General features: G+C 39.2%; 1 protein-coding gene across 1 annotated transcript in view; it reads left to right on the forward strand.

Moving 5' to 3' along the window:
- Positions 1-20595, forward strand: part of ARNT2 (aryl hydrocarbon receptor nuclear translocator 2) — a 222267-nt gene that overhangs the window by 158247 nt on the left and 43425 nt on the right. Inside the window, exon 12 of the mRNA XM_069098683.1 lies at positions 7455-7606. Within this exon, the coding sequence (XP_068954784.1) occupies positions 7455-7606 (152 nt within the window). The remainder of the gene's footprint in view (positions 1-7454; positions 7607-20595) is intronic.

Below are 20595 nucleotides of genomic sequence, written 5' to 3' on the forward strand. Positions count from 1 at the left end.
TTTGATCCTTGTTCATTAATGGACCCCCTGCTTCCTATAGCCATAAGCAGAAGAGGTACCATCTCTAAGCTGGTGGTATGGAGGTTCAGAGAAAGTTGTGCCAGCAATGGACAGTGTTGGGCTTGGAGTCAGGGAGACCTAGGTTCAAATCTAGCCTCAGACATTACTAGCTGTGTGACACTGGGCAAGTCTGACTGCCTCAGTTTCCTTAGCTATAAAATGAAGACAAATAGCACCTATATCACAGGATTGGTATATGGATCAATTTATATAATATTTTAAAGTACTTAGCAGAGTGCCTCTATCAAATCTGTTTTCCTTCCTTCCTAGCTGAGTTAGAACATGGACCACATTTTTTCATAGAGACAAACTTATAAAAAGGATCATTGCCTGTACTCTCCATCCTGGAAAGAACAATGGAATGGAAATCAGGGGACTTGATTCTAACCCTAGTTCTTCCACTAACTCAGTGGGACTGTCACTTTATTTCTCCAGGTCTTGGTTTGTTCTTCTGTAAGATCAGTCAGTTGAATAGAATCATTTCCAATGTCTTTCAATTCATGAAGTAAATGGGATTTGAAAATTGTTCTAATGATTTTGAGTTCCAAACAGCTGAGTTGGAAATTTGAAACAACCCAGTGGTAAATGGAGCACTGCTCAAGTTAGTTTTTAACTCAGATACTTCACAGATTATCACTTAACGTCTATTAATGAACTTTTTCATTTTCATGAGATTTTTTTACATTTTCACAATTTCCTCCAGAAGTTTGTTTATGCTTCCATCATGATGTTTTATCCTGTGACCATGACAGAGCTGTTCTTATCTTTAAAGACTTCAAGGAAAAAAAAAGTATTTTAAAAAATTAACTTTCCAACAGCACTGGGAGACTTAAATTGCGTGTGAAAAGCAGTGAGTTTGGGCTTAAGGGAATTGCTTTTGGAACCTGGAGATGCCTTCAATTAACATGCCTTGGAAGTGATGGGTCCTGTTAACATCCCAAAACTGCCAATTTGGAGAGTTGTTGGCAGGAGCAGGGGTGAATGGAAATGTCTGATGTGTTTCATCATGCTTAAATATAGGGCAGCCCAACCATAGAGTAAGATTTTTGGAAATTCTTATTCTTCCTAGGTTATGGTTCATTCTTGACCCTGAAAGGAACTACCATGCTCTGTCCCCTAACAAAGTCCTATGTAAGGCAAGGAAGTACAAGACCCATTGAAGGGGGTTGGAAATAAAGTCACTTAGGGCCTAGGTCCCAAGCCTGTTTTTTGAGGGAACTTTTTATTTTTTCTTCTTAAACATTTAAATGAATTTATTTCAATGAATAAAGCAGCTGCGTAATGCTTTCTCAAGTCACTTCCTCTAAGTCTTGGTGATAGAAGCTTGGGTGGGCTCCTGGGGCTGTTGCAGCTGTAGTGGCCACAACCGGTCCTCTACCCTTCCCTTTGGCTCAGGCCAACCGGAAGTTTTATAGACTGGTGGTATGAATTACCAGGATAGGCCTGGGGGCAGGGAGAGTTGTTAGAAATGTTTGAGGTTTAATTGGCTTCAGGATGCTTCCTTTACTTCCTGATTGTGGAATGGGAACTTTCTTTCCACTTCCCTCTCTCATGGAAGCTATATACCTTTTCATCACTATGTGGGCTATATCTTCTCTCTCCACTTTTCTTTCTCATTTTCTTACCTCTTTGTCCTCCTCCCTTTTCCCCTTTTCACCACCTACCCTCTCAGTTTCCCTCTGGTGGTTTTCCCTTTTTTTTCCCCATTCTCTCTTTTCTCACCTTTTCTCACAGTCTCTCTCTTTCTCTCTTCTCTCTTTATCTTTCCCTAATGTTTCCCTATCTCTCTTCTCCTTTATCTTTCCTTCCCTTTCTTTTTCCCTTTACCACATTTATTTACTCTCTTTTTCTCTCTCAATTTCTTACCTTCCTTTCATTTTCTTTCTCCCTCTCCTTTTTCTATTTTTCTTCTCTATTCTCTACCCAATTCCTTTTTACATGCCATGCCATCACCTCATTTTCCACTTTCTTCTTTTCCCCCTTTATTTCCTTGTCTTTTTATTGTGTGGCAAAACATCATGACATAGTGAAAACATTGCTGGATTTGGAGTCAAAGGCCTTGGGTTCATATCAAAGTTCTGCCATTTTGCTATATATGTGACTTTGAGCAACTCATCTAACTTCTCTGGGTCTCAGTTGTCCCATCTATGAAAATGGAAAAGGGCCATACTCAATGATAGCTAGGGTGCTTTCTAGATTTGATCTTAGAACATAATAATAATTCATATAGCACTCTGATATTTCCAAAAATAATTCACTCTTTTGTAAATGTCTGAGTCTTTTTACATTTGACATAATTTAATAGTTCATCTAAACCCTAACATGGCCAGTTACTTTAGAGTATAGTATTAATTATGTCTAAATGTAGTCCTTTCATGCCCCGGTTAACCTACTTTGTTCTATGGCTATATGTTCTATCTCTAACGCTATCAATAACGCATGTCATTGACCACAAGATGAATGAATGAGAAAGTGTGAGAGAATAAATGAAAATTAATCACCACTGCTACAAAAATAAATAGAACATAGGAATTGCTAATCTTGAGTCAGCATAACTTCTGTACACAAGTATTATTGTTACCTAAAATCATGTTACTATCTAAATAGCCACCTAATAGTAAGTAGCCTCTTATATCCTAGAAAGGTAGCACATTAGAGGTAGAAGAGACCTTTTAAATCATCTATTGCAACCTCTTCTTCTACAGTATCATGGAAAGAACAGTGGATGTGGAGTTAATTTTTGTATATGAATTATGGCTTTGCTCCTTGCTATCTGCATGAACATGGCAAGTTTTTCCCAAAGTTTTTTCCTTTGCAATCTTCTGTCTTCCCTCTACCTTGTCCCTTCAATTAATATTTCTTATTTATTGATGTATGTAAGTGTCCATAAGATATATGATATTAGTTTACTTTTGTGTTAGTGTTAAATTTTTGAGGATTTTATTTCAGAAGAATATTAAATGTTTTAAAGGTTAAGGATTATACAGTTGAGTTTTGTGTTTTCCTTTTAATATATTTTATTTATATATTTAATATATTTCAATATGTTAAAAAAAATCTTTCCATACTTTCAAATATATTATTATAAAATTAGTCTTGGCTTCACTCAGTCAATGGAAACCAACCAAACAGGAAAGTTTATTTTATTATTGATGCATCAAGTTAAAAAAAAAACATTTAAATTAAAATGATAAGCATGATTTTAAGGGATATCACAATTTTATAGAGCCATGGAGACTGCAAAGTGCTGAGGTTTTAAGAAATTGATTGGTTCTAAAAAAAAAAAAGAGGGATTTAGCATCTGATTTCTTGCCAGTACCCAGCTCATGTAGATCAGTTCCTTAAGAAGGCAAATTTATTCATATGGTGGGAAAATTAAACCAGGACAGTAATACCCTTTGGCCAACAATAATAAATGTAGCCCAGAATCAAAGGATCCACTGGCCAGCTATCTAATATCCACTAGGAAATCCTTGGGCTGGACATTGACACAGCCTTTGTATTCTTTGGGATTCTGCCATTGGGTGTGGTGGTTAGAAATTGTTGATGAAGGGAAATGCCTTATTCATTTGAAACTGCAGAGGAGTTTATGTCAAATAAAAGTGAACTCTTTAATTTTGACAAAAGTATTTGAATGTCCTATGCTTAATACCTTATGTGATATGGTGAACATATTCATGAAATCTTTGCTTAGCACAATAATACTACAAAATTTGTATATGACACAAAACTAGAAGTAAAATTGAAAATTAAAAAAAAAATATATTCCTTGACAGGGTAGAACATCTTCAATCAAATAAGATGAAATTTAGTAGGAACAAATATAAAGTCTTAAACTTAAATTTTAAAAATCAGCTTCATAAATGCTAGATGGAGGGTGGTATGGCAAAAGTATAGAAGTTATATTTATATATATATATATATATATATATAGAAGTATATCAGAAAAAGTTCTGGGGCTTTCAGCATACTCAGTATAAGCCAAGAGGGTGCTAATACAACCATGAAAGCTAATGTAATATTAGGCTGCATCTAAAGAGGAAGACTGTCCATAACTGAGAAGGTGATCACTTTACCCTCATTTAAAGACATTTATAAGCTGGAGAATGTCCAAAGAAATTGAAGACCCTTGAGATCTAGCTAAGAACTGAAGAAAATGGGGGTGTTTATCTTGGACTAGAGAAAATGTAGGGAGGATGTGATAGCTATCTATATGTATTTAAAGAATTGCCTTATAAGAAGGATTAGGTTTATCCTGTTGGGTTCCAGAGCTAGAAGAAGCAGTGAATTGAAGTTAAGGAAAAACTTCATAATATCCAGTTTGTTATCATTGTTGTTTAGTCATTCATTCATGTCCAATTTTCATGACCCTATGGACGCCGGGTCCTTCTATCCTATCCTATCTCTCTTTTTTTTTTTTTTTTTGCTTTTTGTAGGGCAAATGGGGTTAAGTGACTTGCCCAAAGTCACAGGGCTAGTAAGTGTGTCAAGTGTATGAGGCCAGATTTGAACTCAGGTCCTCCTGACTCCAGGGCCAGTGCTCTATTCACTGCACTACCTAACCACCCCTACACTGTCTCTTGAAATCTGTCCAAGTTCATTTTTGCTGTTTCCATGACGCTATCAACCCAACTCCTCTGCCCTCCCCTTTTCCTTTTTTTGCCTTCAATCTTTCCCAAGCTCAGCGTCTTTTCCAGTGAGTCCTGTCTTCTCATTATGTAGCCAAAGTATTTAAGCTTCAAGCTTCAATATTAAAGCTTCTAGTGAATAGCCTGAGTTAATTTCTTTTAAGTATTGACTTATTTGATTTCCTTGCCTCTCAGAGCTACCCCAGATTGTGGGCTGCCTCAGGAGGCTATGGGTTTTCCTTCACAGGATGTCTTCAGATAAAAGCTGGGTGATCACTTGTTAGGTACGTTGTAGAGAGAATTTATATTCTGGTACTGTTGGACTAAATCACCTCTGAGGAACCTTCTAACTCTGACATTACATGATTCTGTGAAATTCTATCTAGGCATTATAAAAGTAAAAGAAAAGTACTGTCCTGTTAATCAGCAAACCTGGGTTCTCTCTGTCTATAACTAGCTGAGTGACCTTGGGATAGTCAGTTCACCCCAGCGGGCCTCAGTTTTCTAATCAGTAAAATGGGGAGACTGGTGAATGATCAGATATTAAGAGTGTGTTTGGGGGGTATATATAGACTTTCAGAGACATAAAGGAATATGTCATAAGACAACCTAGCAGAAGACTCACTTCAAGAAATAAGGTTTAGAGAGGAGGAGGAAGAGAACTGGTTTGTTTTTGGTTTTCCACAACACTGTGGACCCAACTCATCCTCTGCCCTGCCCTTTTCCTTTTTTGCCCTCAATTATACTTGCAAGATAAGAGCATTGGCTTGATATATTTATCAAATGTTTGCAAGTAGGGAAATTGTCCCCATTTAATCAGGTAATTTAGTATATCACCTCTGGAGAACCCAGAGGAAAGAAACAAAAAGTTGGAGAAAAAAACCTAAAACATTCATTCAGTTAGAAGAACTAGGCAAATAACTATGGACCTGCAATTAAGAGGACTGGTTTATACCTACCTGAATAAGGCAGATCTGACCATGTAACACCTATCCAATCAACTCCAGTGGCTCTCATTTGCCTCTAGCATTAAATTAAAAAATTCTTTGTTTGGCTTATAAAGCCCTCCATAACCTGGCCCCTTCTTCTCTGCTCTGAGTCTTTTCTCTGCCTGTCCCTCCAAGCCTGGTATTCTTTCCCTCTCATCTCTGTTTCTAGTCTTCCCTGGCTTCCCTCAAAGCTCAGCTGAAGTCCCACTTTTTGCTAGGAGCCTTTCCCAATCCCCCTTAATGCTTGTGCCTTTCCTCTGCATATATTTCGTTTGTATGTAGTTATTTGCATGTTTTCCCCATTAGATTGTGAGTTTCGTAAGAGCAGGGACTGTCTTTCACCTTTCTTTGTACCCCCATCACAATGCCTGGCATATAGTAGGTGTTTAATAAATGCTAGTTGACTGGCTGGCTGATGTTTAGGGCTACATTCCTCTGAGTATGACTAGCATCTTCCCAAACAGACTTAATGATTTCACAAAATCATTTGAGAGTTAGAAGACCATCAGCCCAAGATTACATCAGCTTTCATACTTAGTACCACTAATTTGCAATGAGCTTTGCCTGTATTTCTATTGTCTTTTGTACTGTTCTTTGTGGGAAAAGATAACTGCTGTTTAACATCACACACCCTGGCCCCTAAGCTTTTCTCTCTGTTAGGTAACCCAGCCTGCCTCTTTAACTGTTGGACACCCTCCAAGCTTATCAGCTGTGAATACCCAAAGTGAATGTGATATGTCGTTGAATGAAGACAGTTGTAATCTTGAAGGCAGAGGGCTATTTTGTGATATGTACATTGTAGGCAGGGAAGAGAAGTGGAAAACGCACTGGCCTGGGTTCTAGTGTGGCTTTTGCCTCCAAATACTTTTGTATCTTCAAACAAAAGACTCAGCTTCTGAGAGACAGCTAGAGGGGGTAGAGTGCTGAGTTCCTTTTGCACTCCAGACACTTACTAATGGTGTGACTCTGGGAAAGTTTCCTCAACTGCAAAATAGGGATAATAATAATACCCACCTCACAGAATTGTTATTAGAACCAAAGGTAATATATGTAAAGTGCTTTACAAACCTTCAAGTGCTATATAAATGCTAGTTAGCAGCAGAAGCAGCAACAGGAGTAGTAATAATAGTCGTAGTTGTAGTAATGGTGGTGGTGGTAGGAGTGGTAATAGTAGTAGTATGTAAAATTTCCTCAGTTTCCTGTTCTATAAATGAGAAGTTTTTGCATAATACTCTTTAAGGTACCTCCAACTCTATGACTGTTCTCTTTGCTGCCTGTGTGAATATGGGCAAGTCCTTAATCTTTCTAGGCCTCAGTTTCCTCATCTGTAATATGAAGATGTTGGACTATGATCTCTCAAGTTCTTTCCACATCTAAATCCTCTTATTTTTATATTCTAGTATCATGCTTGATTTGGAGGAGAAACCACCTCCTTGTGGCCGTCTGTGTTCAGCTAGGTAATATCGTGGATAGAGATCTAGACAAGGAATCAGAAAATATGAGTTCAAATCTGGCCTGAGACACTTACTAGCTGGGTGACCCTGGGCAAGTCACTTAACCTCCCTTTGCTTCAGTTTCCTCAAGGGGATAATAATAGCACCCGCCTCCCCAGGTTCTTGTGAAGAACAAATGAAATAATTATTTGTAAATCACTTGGCATAGTACATGGCACATAGTATATAAATACTACAAATATAAATATTTGTCCCTCTTTCTTTTTCTCTTCCCACCTAATTCCACCCTTCTGTCTGCTTATCTCTATAAACTTTTTCCTCAGGTTGTTAAGCTGAAAGGCCAAGTACTATCAGTCATGTATCGATTTCGGACCAAAAACCGGGAGTGGATGTTAATCAGGACCAGCAGCTTCACTTTTCAGAATCCTTATTCTGACGAGATTGAATACATCATCTGCACCAACACCAATGTCAAGTATGTGTTCTCCCTTCCCCTGTGTTTTATTCCAAATGGAAATGATTTTTCATAAAAGAATGCTTCTTGTTTTCAGGTGGAATATTGAGTACCATTCCACAGTTATTGCTTTGTAAAAAATTTGCCCTTCTGCAGGATTCATCTGTGGAAAGTGTTTCTTCACAGAAACTAGTGTATTATTCATAAGGGGGTGGGGTGAAGGAAGGACAGGATGCCAGGTCTGATTTGCAGTTCCATTCTGGGGTCCCCATCTTTGCCACCCCCTAAAAAGCCCAGTAGTCATGGTTCTCTACCTTCCACTCTCTACAGGCTCCTGTGCCTTCTTCCTTCCCCCGCTCCTGCCCCCACTAAATTGCTTATACATTGGAATGAAATCCTTCTCTCTGCTATTCTGGCTGCCGTTGCCCAGATTCCTCATCCTCCTGGGATGTTGGGGGGTGGGAAGATTGTGCTACTCAGAAAATGCTTTGGAGAATGGGGCTAAGATACAAGGGCACTCAGCTTGAAGTATGTGGTCCCCTATGCCATCCAAACATGGGCTGCTAGAATTCCCTCCTCCAGTCCTGGGCTTTTTAGGTCCTTCACAATTCTTTTTTTTTCTTCTTTGTCCAGAAGGATGTTTCCCTGTCTTCACTTCCCCCCTCCCCTCTTCTAACTTTTCTATTGTCTTCTTTTCTGTCTCTATTTGTGTCCCTCTCCTCCTTCCCAAGTCTGCTTTTCTTCAGCTTGCTTTCCTTTTCCTTTTGTATTTCCTTCTGTATCTTTCCATTTCTTGAGAGATTGTGTGTCATAATGGAGAGTTAGATCGAGGAAGGAAGGAAGGAAGGAAGGAAGGAAGGAAGGAAGGAAGGAAGGAAGGAAGGAAGGAAGGAAAGAAGGAAGGAAGGAAGGAAGGAAGGAAGGAAATGAAGGAAATGAAAGAGTTAAAATATGTATTAAGACTTAGTCTGTGCTGAGCACTCTGCCAGGCTAAGGTCTGGATTTGAATCTACCTCAGTCACTTGTGACTATAACCCCTTAGAGTCTTAGTTTTCTTATCTGCAAAATGGCAGTAATAATGGTTATGCTAAATACTTATTAGCTGTTGTGAAGAAAGTGGTTCTCACACCTTAAAAGTGCAAATAAATTTAAGTTGTTCCTCTTTTCCCTTCTGTCCTTTTCCCTGATACTCCCTCAGCTTCCATCTGTCCAGGGCACACAGTTACTTTGCCTTTTGGGAAGGATAGTCGGGTCACTTCCCTCACATATGTTATATACACGAGGGGCACCTGCTGGCATAAGGCAAAGACTTGGTTACAGGTCCTTCCTCTGCCATGTACTTACTACCCTTATGACCTTGGCCATATCTCTTACCCACAATTTCCTTACACATCAAGTGGGGATAATAATACTTTTATTTCCTAATCACCTCACAGAGCTTTTGTGAAAAATCAAATGAAATAATGTAGGTAAAGCATCCTCTCTGTCTCTCTCTCTCTCTCTCTCTCTCACACACACACACACACACACACACGCACAACACCCACACAAAAATGAATAAAACCTCATTTATTACTTATTTGTTCCTAGCAATGCATGATACAAATGTCAGCTATTGTTCTTATCTGTCCAGTGCCTATGTTCCCTGTATGTCTGTATGGAAATGGGGAAGGTCGGGGAAAGATGCGGTGGAACTAGGTGGAATGGCATTTTATTGTATTATCCTGAAATAGTGTTTACTCAGTGCTTACATATACATGGTGTCCTAAAAGATGACGGGAAACCCAAACTAGGGAAGGAATAAAGCCAAGAAGTTTTTGTGCTCCAGAGTAAGAGGTAGATAGAGAAATCCTCATGACCCTTCATCAAATGCCAGGCATTTGAGGAAACGCAGCAGGTTTGTCAGTTTGGCGATCAAATACAATCTGAGACCCCACTTAACTCCATGTATCACAGTGTGGAACATATTTGCATAGAAATAGTAACATCTTCCTGATCTGGCCAAGAATGAGAAACTGTGCTCTCCTGCTAAGTAGGTTCCACTTTGGCCTTAAATCAATGTTGACAACCAAATGTTGATCCTACCACATCCCTCTGACTCCCAGCAGCTCATGAGGAGAGGGCTGCTCCTTCACCTGGCCACGGTGCAGAAGATCCAAGGACACTGCTTTGATCAGGGCCTATACTAGAGCATTCGGGGGGAACATGTGGGATAGAGAGGAGTGTTGTCACTGAGTTGTTGTTCAGTCATGTCAGTCACGTCTGACCCTTCATGACCCCATTTGGGGTTTTCTTGGCAAAGATACTTGAGTGGTTTGCCATTTCCTTCTCTAGTTCATTTTATAGATGAGGAAACTAAAGCAAACAGAGTTAAGTGATTTGCCTAGGGTCACACAACTAGTAGATGTCTGAGGTCAGATTTGAACTCAGAAAGATGAATATTCCTGACTCTAGGTCTGGTGCTCTATCCACTGTGCCACCTAGCTGCCTTTACCACTGAGTAGGCCTCACCAATTTCTGGCTTACTACACAGACTAGAAGGACTAAGTGCCAGTAACTAAGAGTCCCTCCTCCCCTTTCCTGATGTCCACTTTATAAGATCCCAAAGGACAAGGTCAACATAAGGATACCTGTGTGTGTCCCTGTAGCAGCAAGCACCCTAGCATCCCCAGGGTGGCTGCCAACATAGATTCTTAGATCTGCTTTTCTAAAGGAAAGCAACTCAAAACAAACATATGTCATTTACTTAGTTCAGGGAAAAAAGGTCAGCACCCCAAACTTCAGAGAATACAGAGGTTACAAGCAGACAAAAAATACAGACAGAGAAACAGATCAACAGACAGGCTTCCAGCTGCCATACCTAGTCAATTAACAAAGAGGGAAGCATCAACATCTAGGTTTTCAAAGCCGGGGGCTCAACACTGGCCAGAGTCTCATCCGGCCAAATCACATAACTCTTCCCAAAGTGAGCCCCAAAACAAAATCTCACATCATATATATATATACATATATATATATATATATATATATACACACATATATATATATATATGTCCTTCTCCTGGCTCAGAGAATGTCACAACCCTCTTGACCCACTGCCCGATCACAAAGTATCAACGTATGGGCATTCCTGACAAACAAGCCTCCCACCACAGGCTCCATGTGACCACATTCAGCCAGTTAGGGGGCAGAGTATATTTTCAAATCAAGGAAGGTTCTCAGAGTCACTTCAGCCTATCAAAGAGCCTAGGGGCAGGGAAGATTTTAAATTCCCATTCCCATAACATTCCTTCAGTATCTGAAAAGGTTTTTAAAAGTATTAAAACATCTGCAAGATTTATATAAGGACTGAATGAATGAACAGAAATCTTTTTTCTACAGAGGATAAGAATGGGATTATGCTACAGCTGTGAAAGATTCTTATAAGCCAGACCCACAACCAAGAGACTAATTACTGCCCAAAGAGGCAAAGGACATGATGATCAAAGTCATGCCGTATGCTAGGAATATATACATGCTTGGTTTATGTCTAAAACTCACATATTCTCTTTAATCTTAGTTGGATTGTATCATTTTCACAAAATGCTGCAGGACTACTTTTAGCACTGTAGGTTAGCATAAGAATTAAACAAAAAAGAGGTACTGTCCCAACTGTTTGAATAAGATAAAACTGTAGGATTGTCCATACAAGTGCTCCAGGAAATATCAGTTTTTTATTTTTTAAAAGAGTTTTGGTTAACTACCAAATTCAGACATTGTAATTGGAATTAATACATTGTTAAAAATTTTATAAGCATCTCTGCATGCATGATTACTTTCCTCCTCCCTCTTTCTCTACCACGTCAAGTCAAACAGGGAATAATGAAGTAGACCAGAAACCCCTGTAAAAAGAAAGACTTGGCATTGTCATGGTTTTTTCACCTGAGAAAATGAACAATTTTTATGCCTTTGAGTCCTTTGAATTTAGGAAAAGGGACATTCTCTTAGAGGAAGAAAATCTTCTTTTCTCTGCTTTTCTTTTCCTCCTTTCCCCTCCTTCCTTCCCTTTCTCCTTTCTTCTTTTCTCTTTCATTCCCTTCCTTTTACTTTCATTCATCTTGCTACCTCCTTTCCTCTATTCCATGCATGGTTTATCTCCTGTTCTTTTTTCAAATATTCATTTTGATGTATTTTGTATATAATAGTTATTCAGCAAATATTTGTAAATTGACCATTTTATTTGAGAGGAGTTTTTATAATCTATCTTGGATCGATATATTCTAAAATGTTGCTGAGTGCCAAGTCACATTTTTTTTCTTTTTGAAGTTCCTTGGAGAATAAGCCTGGGCTTTACATTCTTCAGGAAACACAATAATCTAACAGAGTCCTCTAGACTTGGCTCAAAAAATTGAGTAGATTGGGCCACTCTCTTTTCCCCAGCATGCAGTAGAAGGCTAAGTGTACCATTTATTTTGGTGAGAAATAATAGAATGAAGCTGTGGATCTGTAAAGAGTTTCAGAGTCAGATTTTCAAAAATCTTCATTAAATTGTACCCCAGCATATGACCTATGTATAGAGACTTCATTTGTCACTACAATGCCACAGGTAAATTCCTAAATAATCTGTGGATTTAGAATACATTTGTGCCAATAATAACAGTGCTTGTGTATATAGGTAACGGGCATGAAAAAAGTGATGGTCACTGTTTTTGCATCTGCAGAAATGGAAACTGGAAGTCTTGTTGCAAAACCTGACATGGGAATATCTTGATATTGAGAGAATAGATGCCTCCATTTTTTTCTGTCTCCCTGGATCTGGGGTTCTTAATCTGTGTGTGTGTGTGTGTGTGTGTGTGTGTGTGTGTGAGAGAGAGAGAGAGAGAGAGAGTTCTTATGGACCCCTTTGCAAATTACTTTAAATGGTTGAGGAAAATGCTAAGATTAAATTAGAGGTTAGTGAAAATAAAGATGTAAATTTTTTACAAATCTTTGCCCTAGATAGTATTCTTTTCAAAATGTAATGGTAGTTTCAGTTGGTTACTGTTGTGCTAACTTATTTTGTTACTGTGAATCCTGGTTATTAATATTGCCTTGATAGTCATTATTTATCATAGTAATAGCTAAAGACATTTACACTGAATTATGGAAGAAAAAACTCTTTCAGAAAAACCCATTAGACAAAAATTAATCAGAAAAAATAGAGTTTTTTTCTTAACATAACAAAAAGGTTCTCTGTAAGGTTTCTATAAATAATAGAGAGGAGGAAGTCTGTGGTACTCACAGTTCTGTGACTTTGGAGTAATGTTTTTCCAAAAGAACCACATGACCTCCTTGTGCCCCAGGGAGGCCAAGGTAATGGAATATTCAAAGATAGAAATGCAGGGCTAGTAAAGTTTCAGGTAGGTAACATGTAAAAGTTCCATCTAACATTTTTAAGCAAGTACCTGATTATCTTACTTAGCACATTGTAAGTATACTTTTTCATTCATTCAAAATATGATTTGATTTACCAAAATAAAATTGACCCGCTTTCTCTCGTTTATCTTTTTGTTTTAAGTGAGGCATCTCTTTTGTACAGTTCTATATGTACATATTGTCTTGTTCCTTGAGGGCAGGAACTCTTTCATTTTTACGTTTTAATTGGCCAGCACCAGCGCAGGGCCTGGTACATTGTAGGTGATTTATAAATGCTGTTGATTGATTCATCTAAGTAATTTGCACTGTTTCTGACTTATTGAAGTTACATTAGATGAAGTGGTATCCTTTCGAGGTTGGCTTAGACAAAATTTGCTTACAAAAGTCAGTCTCTTAAATAGAGATTTCCCTTTACATTGTTCAATAAAGGTAATTTGAAAGTTCGCTTTTGTCTATAGTGGGCAATTCCCAATGGCACCTTTGAGCCTATGGACTAAACTTTACTAATGGTAGGTTTGGTATGGAAAGATCATTAAACTCTGTGCCCAAATGTTCACCAAGTTTCTCAGGGCGGGGCAGGGTGAGGGCAGGGTATTGGAGTGGGGAGAAGGGGAGGGAAAGGTTGTTTAGTTACTTTCAGTCATAGTCATCCAAAAGAAACTTCCTGGAAAAATAGCGAATTTAATGTTTACTATTTGTGCTGAGCTGCTGAGGAAGACAGCTCTTCATCTCCCTACCATTTTTTTTTTCTTGTCAGTTCTGATCAACTTCCAGAGCATGGAGAAAAAAGAGGAAAAGGCAAAAATAAATAATACTTATTTAACCTGTTAGCTGAGACACTTTTTAAATAAGCCCATCTATCCCATGTCCTGTGGTCAACTCAGATTTTTATGAAGACAAGTCATGGTGTTATTTTCTCAGTATTAGACGTTTCAGTATTTTTCCATTTCCACAACCTAGCTAGTTCATAACCCATTAACTGGTGTGTGGCCCTCATTTCTAGAGCTACATTGGGTCAGCGACCTGATATCAACTGAGTCTCTCTTGCCTGCTGCTACCCTAGCCTCAAACCTAGTTCTTATACAGATACTATTCCAAAGAAATATGTTGGCTTTTATAATGGCAGGGTCTCAAAATTGTTATTTTTTTCCCCTCAAATTCTTCCCCTACATAGTCCATTTTGATGTCTCAAACAGTCAACAGATGCTTAGACGTATTTAGAGGTGCTTGCTATAAGCCTAGCACTATGATAAACACCTTGGGAAAGAAATTTCAAAAGAATATGACATTTTCCCAGTCTTCCAGAGCTTACAGTTTAGCTGGGGAGAAATAACTGACATTTTATCGATGAATCAATCATTTTTATTTATATATTTATTTTTTGCTTTTGAAAGTCAATTGGGGTTAACTGACTTGCTCAAGGTCACAGAGCTAGTTTTTGTGTTAAGTGTCTGAGGTTAGATTCGAACTCAGGTCCTCCTGACTCCAGGGCCGGTGCTCTATTCACTGCGCCACCTAGCCGCCCCACAATCATGTATTTTTAAGCAACTATAATACTGTTCTAGACCCTGTGCTAGGCAGTAGAAACACAAAGACAAAACTGAAATGATTTTGACCTCAATTCCATTTTGGGGGGAAAGAAAATATTTATGTAAATAAGCATATCCAAAATAAATGCAGGGTACTTTTTTAGATGAAGGGTACTAGCAGTTTCTTCATGTAAACAATGGTGCTTGAGCAGAGTTTTAAAGGAAACAAAGCATTCAAACAGGTGGAGGTGAGGAAGGATGCATTCTAGGCATGGGGACAGCCTTGGCAAAAGTGTAGAAATGGGAGTGCCCTGGGGGAGGAGCAATAGCAAGGCTAATTCAGCTGGACTGTGGGATGCAGAAGAGTGAGCGATGTCCAGTGAGGTGGGAGGGGTTGGTAGAAACCAGGTTATAAACAAACAGAGGCGATTCCCCTTGATCTTGGACAAAGGGTTCTTCACTTTTTTCAGGCCATGGACCCATTTGGTAAACTGGTGAAGCCTCCAGACCCTTCTCAGAATCATATTTTTTTTAAACACGTTTATTATATAGGATGACAAAGGAAACCGATTATGTTGAAACACACAAAATAAAAAAAAGGTGTTCAAAGGCTCCAGATTAAGCGTCCCATTTCCTAGAGATGATAGGAAGCCAAAGAAGTTTATTGAGTAGGGAAGTAGCATGCTCAGATCTACACTTTAGAAAATCACTTTGGCTCCTGTGTGTAAGATGGATTTGAAAAGAGAGAGGTATGAGACCAATTAGAAAGTTATTCTGATAGTCCAATAAAGTCCCTCTGAAGTAGGGTGGAGGCTTCATGATCTAATCCAATCCAATAAACATTTATTGAGTGCTGCCTACTATGTGCCAGGCATTGTGTTAAGGGCTGGGGATACATTTAATAGAAAAAAAGGAGGGAGACAACACACAAAAGAAGGCAGGAAGAGGGGAGGGGAATGGGACACAAGGGGGTACCCAGAACAGAGCCGTCTTGTTCTGTGGAGTTGAAACCAGGCAGAGCAGTAGATGCAAAGTGGAATGAACTGAGTCCAGTTTCTGCCCTCTATAAAAGAAGGCATTGGGAAGAGTTTGGTAATATGCCTCCAAGAGGGAAGAGGAGAGTGAGGGAGGTGGTAACAATTAAGGCATGAGTTAGCAGACTGGTAGTGAGTCTAAAAGTGACAAATTTATCCTGGGAGGGAAATCTTGTTCCCTGGAGTTGAAACCATGCAGGGCAGATGATACAAAAGTACAGAGAATGGGAAAGATGAAAGCTATTGGCAATGAATTGGATCCCATGTGGAAAATCAGAAGATGACTTGAATTTTATATGTAAAATATGAAGATAATCTAGTGCTAAATTATATGGTGCTTTTTAAACTCATTTCTTTAGAGCTTTATAGTTAGCAAAGCAATTTCACCTATTATTTTATTTGATCCTTTCAACAATCCTGTGAAGTAGTAAAGCAGTGTTGTCCCCCATTTTGGAAATGAAGACACTGAGACTCAGAGATGAAATGACATGATCAAAATCCTCAGCTCACGAATGATCAAGGTCTGATCCTGTTCTTCTGAGATATCTGGGCTTGAATTCAAATCTTGCTTCCCACATTTACGGGTTTTTTGACCAGCAACAAGTCATTTCACTTCTCAGAGTATCAGTTTCCATATTTCCATAGTGGGGATAATAATACCTGTACCCCTACCCCACAGGATTGTTGTGAGGAAAGTGCTTTTCAAATCTTAAAACACTATCTAGATGTCGGTTGTTAATATTAATATCATGTCCTACTTGACATTATTAGTACAACCAAAGATTAGTCAAAGGAGAGATTAAATAAAGAGCTTTAAAACAGAGGTAAGAATGTTAGATGGGTTTTGAAGAATAGTTTAGATATAAATAATTAGAAGGGGAGAGGAAGAAGCCTCCTGGGTAAGGGGAATAGCATGAGCAAAGGTGGGAAGACTACTATTTTTTTTTTGCTTTTTGGGGGGGAGAGGGCAGGCCAATTGGGGTTAAGTGACTTACCCAAGGTCACACGGCTAGTTTTGTGTTAAGTGTCTGAGGCCAGATTTGAACTCAGGTCCTCCTGACTCCAGGGCCGGTGCTCTATTCACTGCGCCACCTAGCCATCCCCACTACTATTTCTATTACCACCACCAATATCTGTTATATGCCAGGCACTGTACTAAGCACTTTACAAATGCTATCTCAGTTGATCCTCACAACAATTTTGGGAGGTAGGTGCTATTATTATTGCCATTTTATTGTTGAGTAAACTGAGACAGAGGTTAAATGAATTGCCCAAGGTCACATAGCTACCAGGTATCTTAATCCTGATTTGAACTCAGGTCTTCTTGACTCCAGGCCCAGCTCTCTATCCACTATGCCACCTAGTTGACCACTTGAAAGTAGGAAGAAGCATGATCCATGTAGAAAGAATGATGATGCCTGACTGCAGGTTGGAAGATTAATAGGGAAATAAGGTAGAATTAGATAATGTGGATCTAGGTTCTGAAGGTTCTTTAGTCATGTTGAGGATCAGAATGTACCAGGACTTAGAGAGACCAACCAAGTAGAAGGGGTCTGGGAGATACAGTGGGTCTAGGCAGTCAGGCAGAGTCCTTAGTCCATAGGGTCAGGGAATCAGTAAGAACAACCCTAGTAAGAAGATCAACCCCCCTAGTCTGCCCTATTTTATGTTGCTTTCTGAGTATGGGAGGCCTAGGACCCAAAGATGTTCATTATAGCTAAGAGGTCAGGGGTATAAAAAGAAATCTTTCCCCAGTTGGGGCAAGGATAGAAAGACTGTAATCATCTCATAGCATTTCTCTCATAAGGAAATATACTAATCCTTATTTGAGAGTCCATTATTATGAAGATTCAGAAAAGAAAGTTCTTGCCCCCAAACTTCTTGGCACTGTCAAATGGTTTAAAATCAGAAACTGATCCTTTCATCCATGGAAATGACATTAAAGAAAAGGCATTGCTGTCTGCTTTATTGCTGTATCCTACAGATATGAGACCTTTCCATCTGACTTACAGCTGAAACGTTCCACATATGTTGTGTTCTCCGTTTGAATGTAAGCTTATTGAGAGCAAGGACTACCCCTGCTCGGTTTCCATTTGTGTCCCCAGCATTCAGTCCAGTACTTTGCCTATAGTAAATGCTGAATAAATGCTTTATATATTCATTATGTCAGAATTGTTACAGGACAAGTCCCAGATTTTTTTATGTCTGAATAATGGAGGTACCTCTAGACCCACTTTGAACAAGTAATACTGTTTCCTCTTTAGTCATCAAAGGAGAAGAATAATGTAACCTAATCCATGGAAATGGTTACTTCATACAGTTTGAAAAGGGAGACATGGACTATCATATATGTTGGGAAGGAAGCACCCTTTTGGTTTGGGTTGGCTGTCATCCTTTGTTTTTGAAGAGGGCCAAAATGACATCAATATGTTAGAATAAAGTATGTCTGACTGTGGCCGATCAGACCAATCTGAGCTCAGAAGGTTCTAGCACAGGTCAGTCACAAGTGGTCCATATGAACATTTGGAGTGGAGATGTCTCTAAATTTGCACATCTCACATTTCTTTTGAGCTACTATATTTCTGTTTCATTCATAGAGTACAGTGCCTTCTTTGATGTGGGCATGCCATGCTGAGCAGTCCTTTGCCATTGTCTGCCACGTCGTGCAATTGATTCCAGAGATCTTGGGAGTGTCCTTATATTGCTTCTTCTGATTTCCATGTTAGCACTTGCTTTGTGTGAATTTTCCACAAAATAGTCTTTTAGGCAAATGTACCTTTGGCTTTCAAACAACATGTCCAGCCGATTGGAGTTGCACTCTCTGCAATAGAATTTAAATGCTTAAAAAGGACCTGAGTGTCTGGGACCTTATCTTGCCAGGTGATCTTCAGAATCTTCCACAGACAATCCAAATGGAAGCAATTCCATTTCCTGGCTTGTCCCGGGTATATTCACAGGCATATAACAATGAGGTCTGCACACCAGTTCTGTGGACCTTCAATTTGGTAGGCAGTTTAATACTTCTCTCCCACACTTTCTTTTGGAGCCTCCCGAACACTGAGGTAGCTCTCGCAGTGTATGCGTCAACCTCATCATCTGTGTACATCCCTGGAAAGTACACTGCCAAGCTAAGTGAACTTAGCCATAGTATTCAAAAGTTCTCCATTTGCTGTAATCAGTGGTTCCATATATGAATGCTTTGGTGCTGGCTGGTGGAGAACCTTTGTTTTTTTGGATTTGATCATTAGGCCAAAATTATTATAAGCAGCAGAATATTGATCCATACTTTGTTGCAACTCAGCTTCAGAGGCTTCATTGAAATAGATGGTCATCTATGAACAAAAAATCATGTGCCAACTCTCTTCCTCCACTTTAGTCTTGGCTTGTAGCCTTTTCAAGTTGAAGAATTTACTGTCATGTGGTAGCTGATCTTGATGCCATTTTTGTCCTCATTGAAGGTGTCTCACAACATTGCCCAAAACATCATGCTAAAAAGCATAGGAGCAAGCAGGCAGCATTGTTTCACTCCATTAGTGACTGAGAAAATGCAGGAGCATTGTCCATTATCCAGAACCTTGCAAGCATGCCGTCATGAAACTGACATACAATACTGATGAACTTCTCCGGGCAACCAAATTTTGACAATTTTCCATAATCCCTCATGACAGACAGTATCAAAGACTTTAGATCAACAAACCTTGTGTACAGTCCTCTGTTCTCCTCCTGGCATTTCTTCTGGAGTTGTTAGGCAGCAAGTGCTGTATTGACTGTTCCTCGGCCCTTTCTGAAACCACATTGGCTCTCAGGTAGATGACCATCTTCCAAGTGAAGGATCAGCCTATTGAGAAGGACTCTGGCAAGAATCTTCCCAGCAGTGACTAAGAAAAAGACACCCCACTATCACAGAGCAACCTATTTCCTTTACCTTTATAGATATGGACAATGGAGGCATCCTTGCACTCCTGAGGGATGGCCTCCTCTTGCCAGATAACCTGGAAAATTTCAGTCAGCTGTTGTATGAGCAGTGGATCCCCTGCTTTGCAAATCTCAGCTGGAATGGAATTAGCACCAAGCACTTTGCCACAGGAGAGGGAGCCTAATGGCATTCAAAACCTCTTCTTCACCTGGAGGTTCAGCTAGAGAGAGATTGATTTTAGTCTGAGGTATACAGTCAGTGAATTCAGTGTTGATTGATGGCAGTCTGTTAAACAGTATGAAAGTATTCAGATCATCTCTCCAGAATCATGTCCTTATCACTAATCAGTGTGACTCCATCAGCATTGAGTAGTTTATACCATAGATCTATGGCCCATAAGTAACCTTTAGGGCATCATAAAATCACTTTGTATTGTTACTATCAGTGTAAAACTGAGTTTCTCTAAACTTTGTTTACACTTTAGACCCATTAGACTTTGGATTGGTGGGTTTATGGACAGGTAGTATTGATTGATGAAGCAATTTAGCTACTCTGAGGTCCCATCAAGTAGAGATTTGAAAGGTATCTAAGACCTAGGTTGGAGAAAAATACTTCTCATTCTTCTGTGTGACACATTCATGCAAAAGCACATACTGGCTAGAAAGGTTCATGGTAATCTCAGTTGGGACCAAGAGAGAAAGCATTAGAATACTGTCACAACAGAGGCTCAGTGACAGTGGGATGTGACTCAGAAAGGGTACAAGACTGAAAGTCAACCTAAATTGGAGGGATGATCATGTCATGGGCTCATTTCCGGGTCAGTCAGAGAAAACATGGAAGAGTAGACAGATACCATAAAAGTCTAGGCAAGTGTAGGGTCAATTCCCTGGAAGTAAATCAAGGCAAATAAACTTGTGTAGCCAATGAGAAACCAAGAGAACTAACTGTAGAGTGGGATTGGGTTTATAATAACAAGGGAAGGAAGGAAGGAGGGAGGGAGAGAGAGAGAGAGAGGGAAGGAAGGAAGGAAGGAAGGAAAGAAAGAAAGAAAGAAAGAAAGAAAGAAAGAAAGAAAGAAAGAAAGAAAGAAAGAAAGAAAGAAAGAAAGAAAGAAAGAAAGAAAGAAAGAAAGAAAGA

Source organism: Petaurus breviceps, unplaced genomic scaffold, assembly GCF_028583685.1.
Source record: "Petaurus breviceps papuanus isolate PSGF00001 unplaced genomic scaffold, PetGlider_PUasm1.0 37, whole genome shotgun sequence".
Taxonomy (NCBI): domain Eukaryota; kingdom Metazoa; phylum Chordata; class Mammalia; order Diprotodontia; family Petauridae; genus Petaurus; species Petaurus breviceps.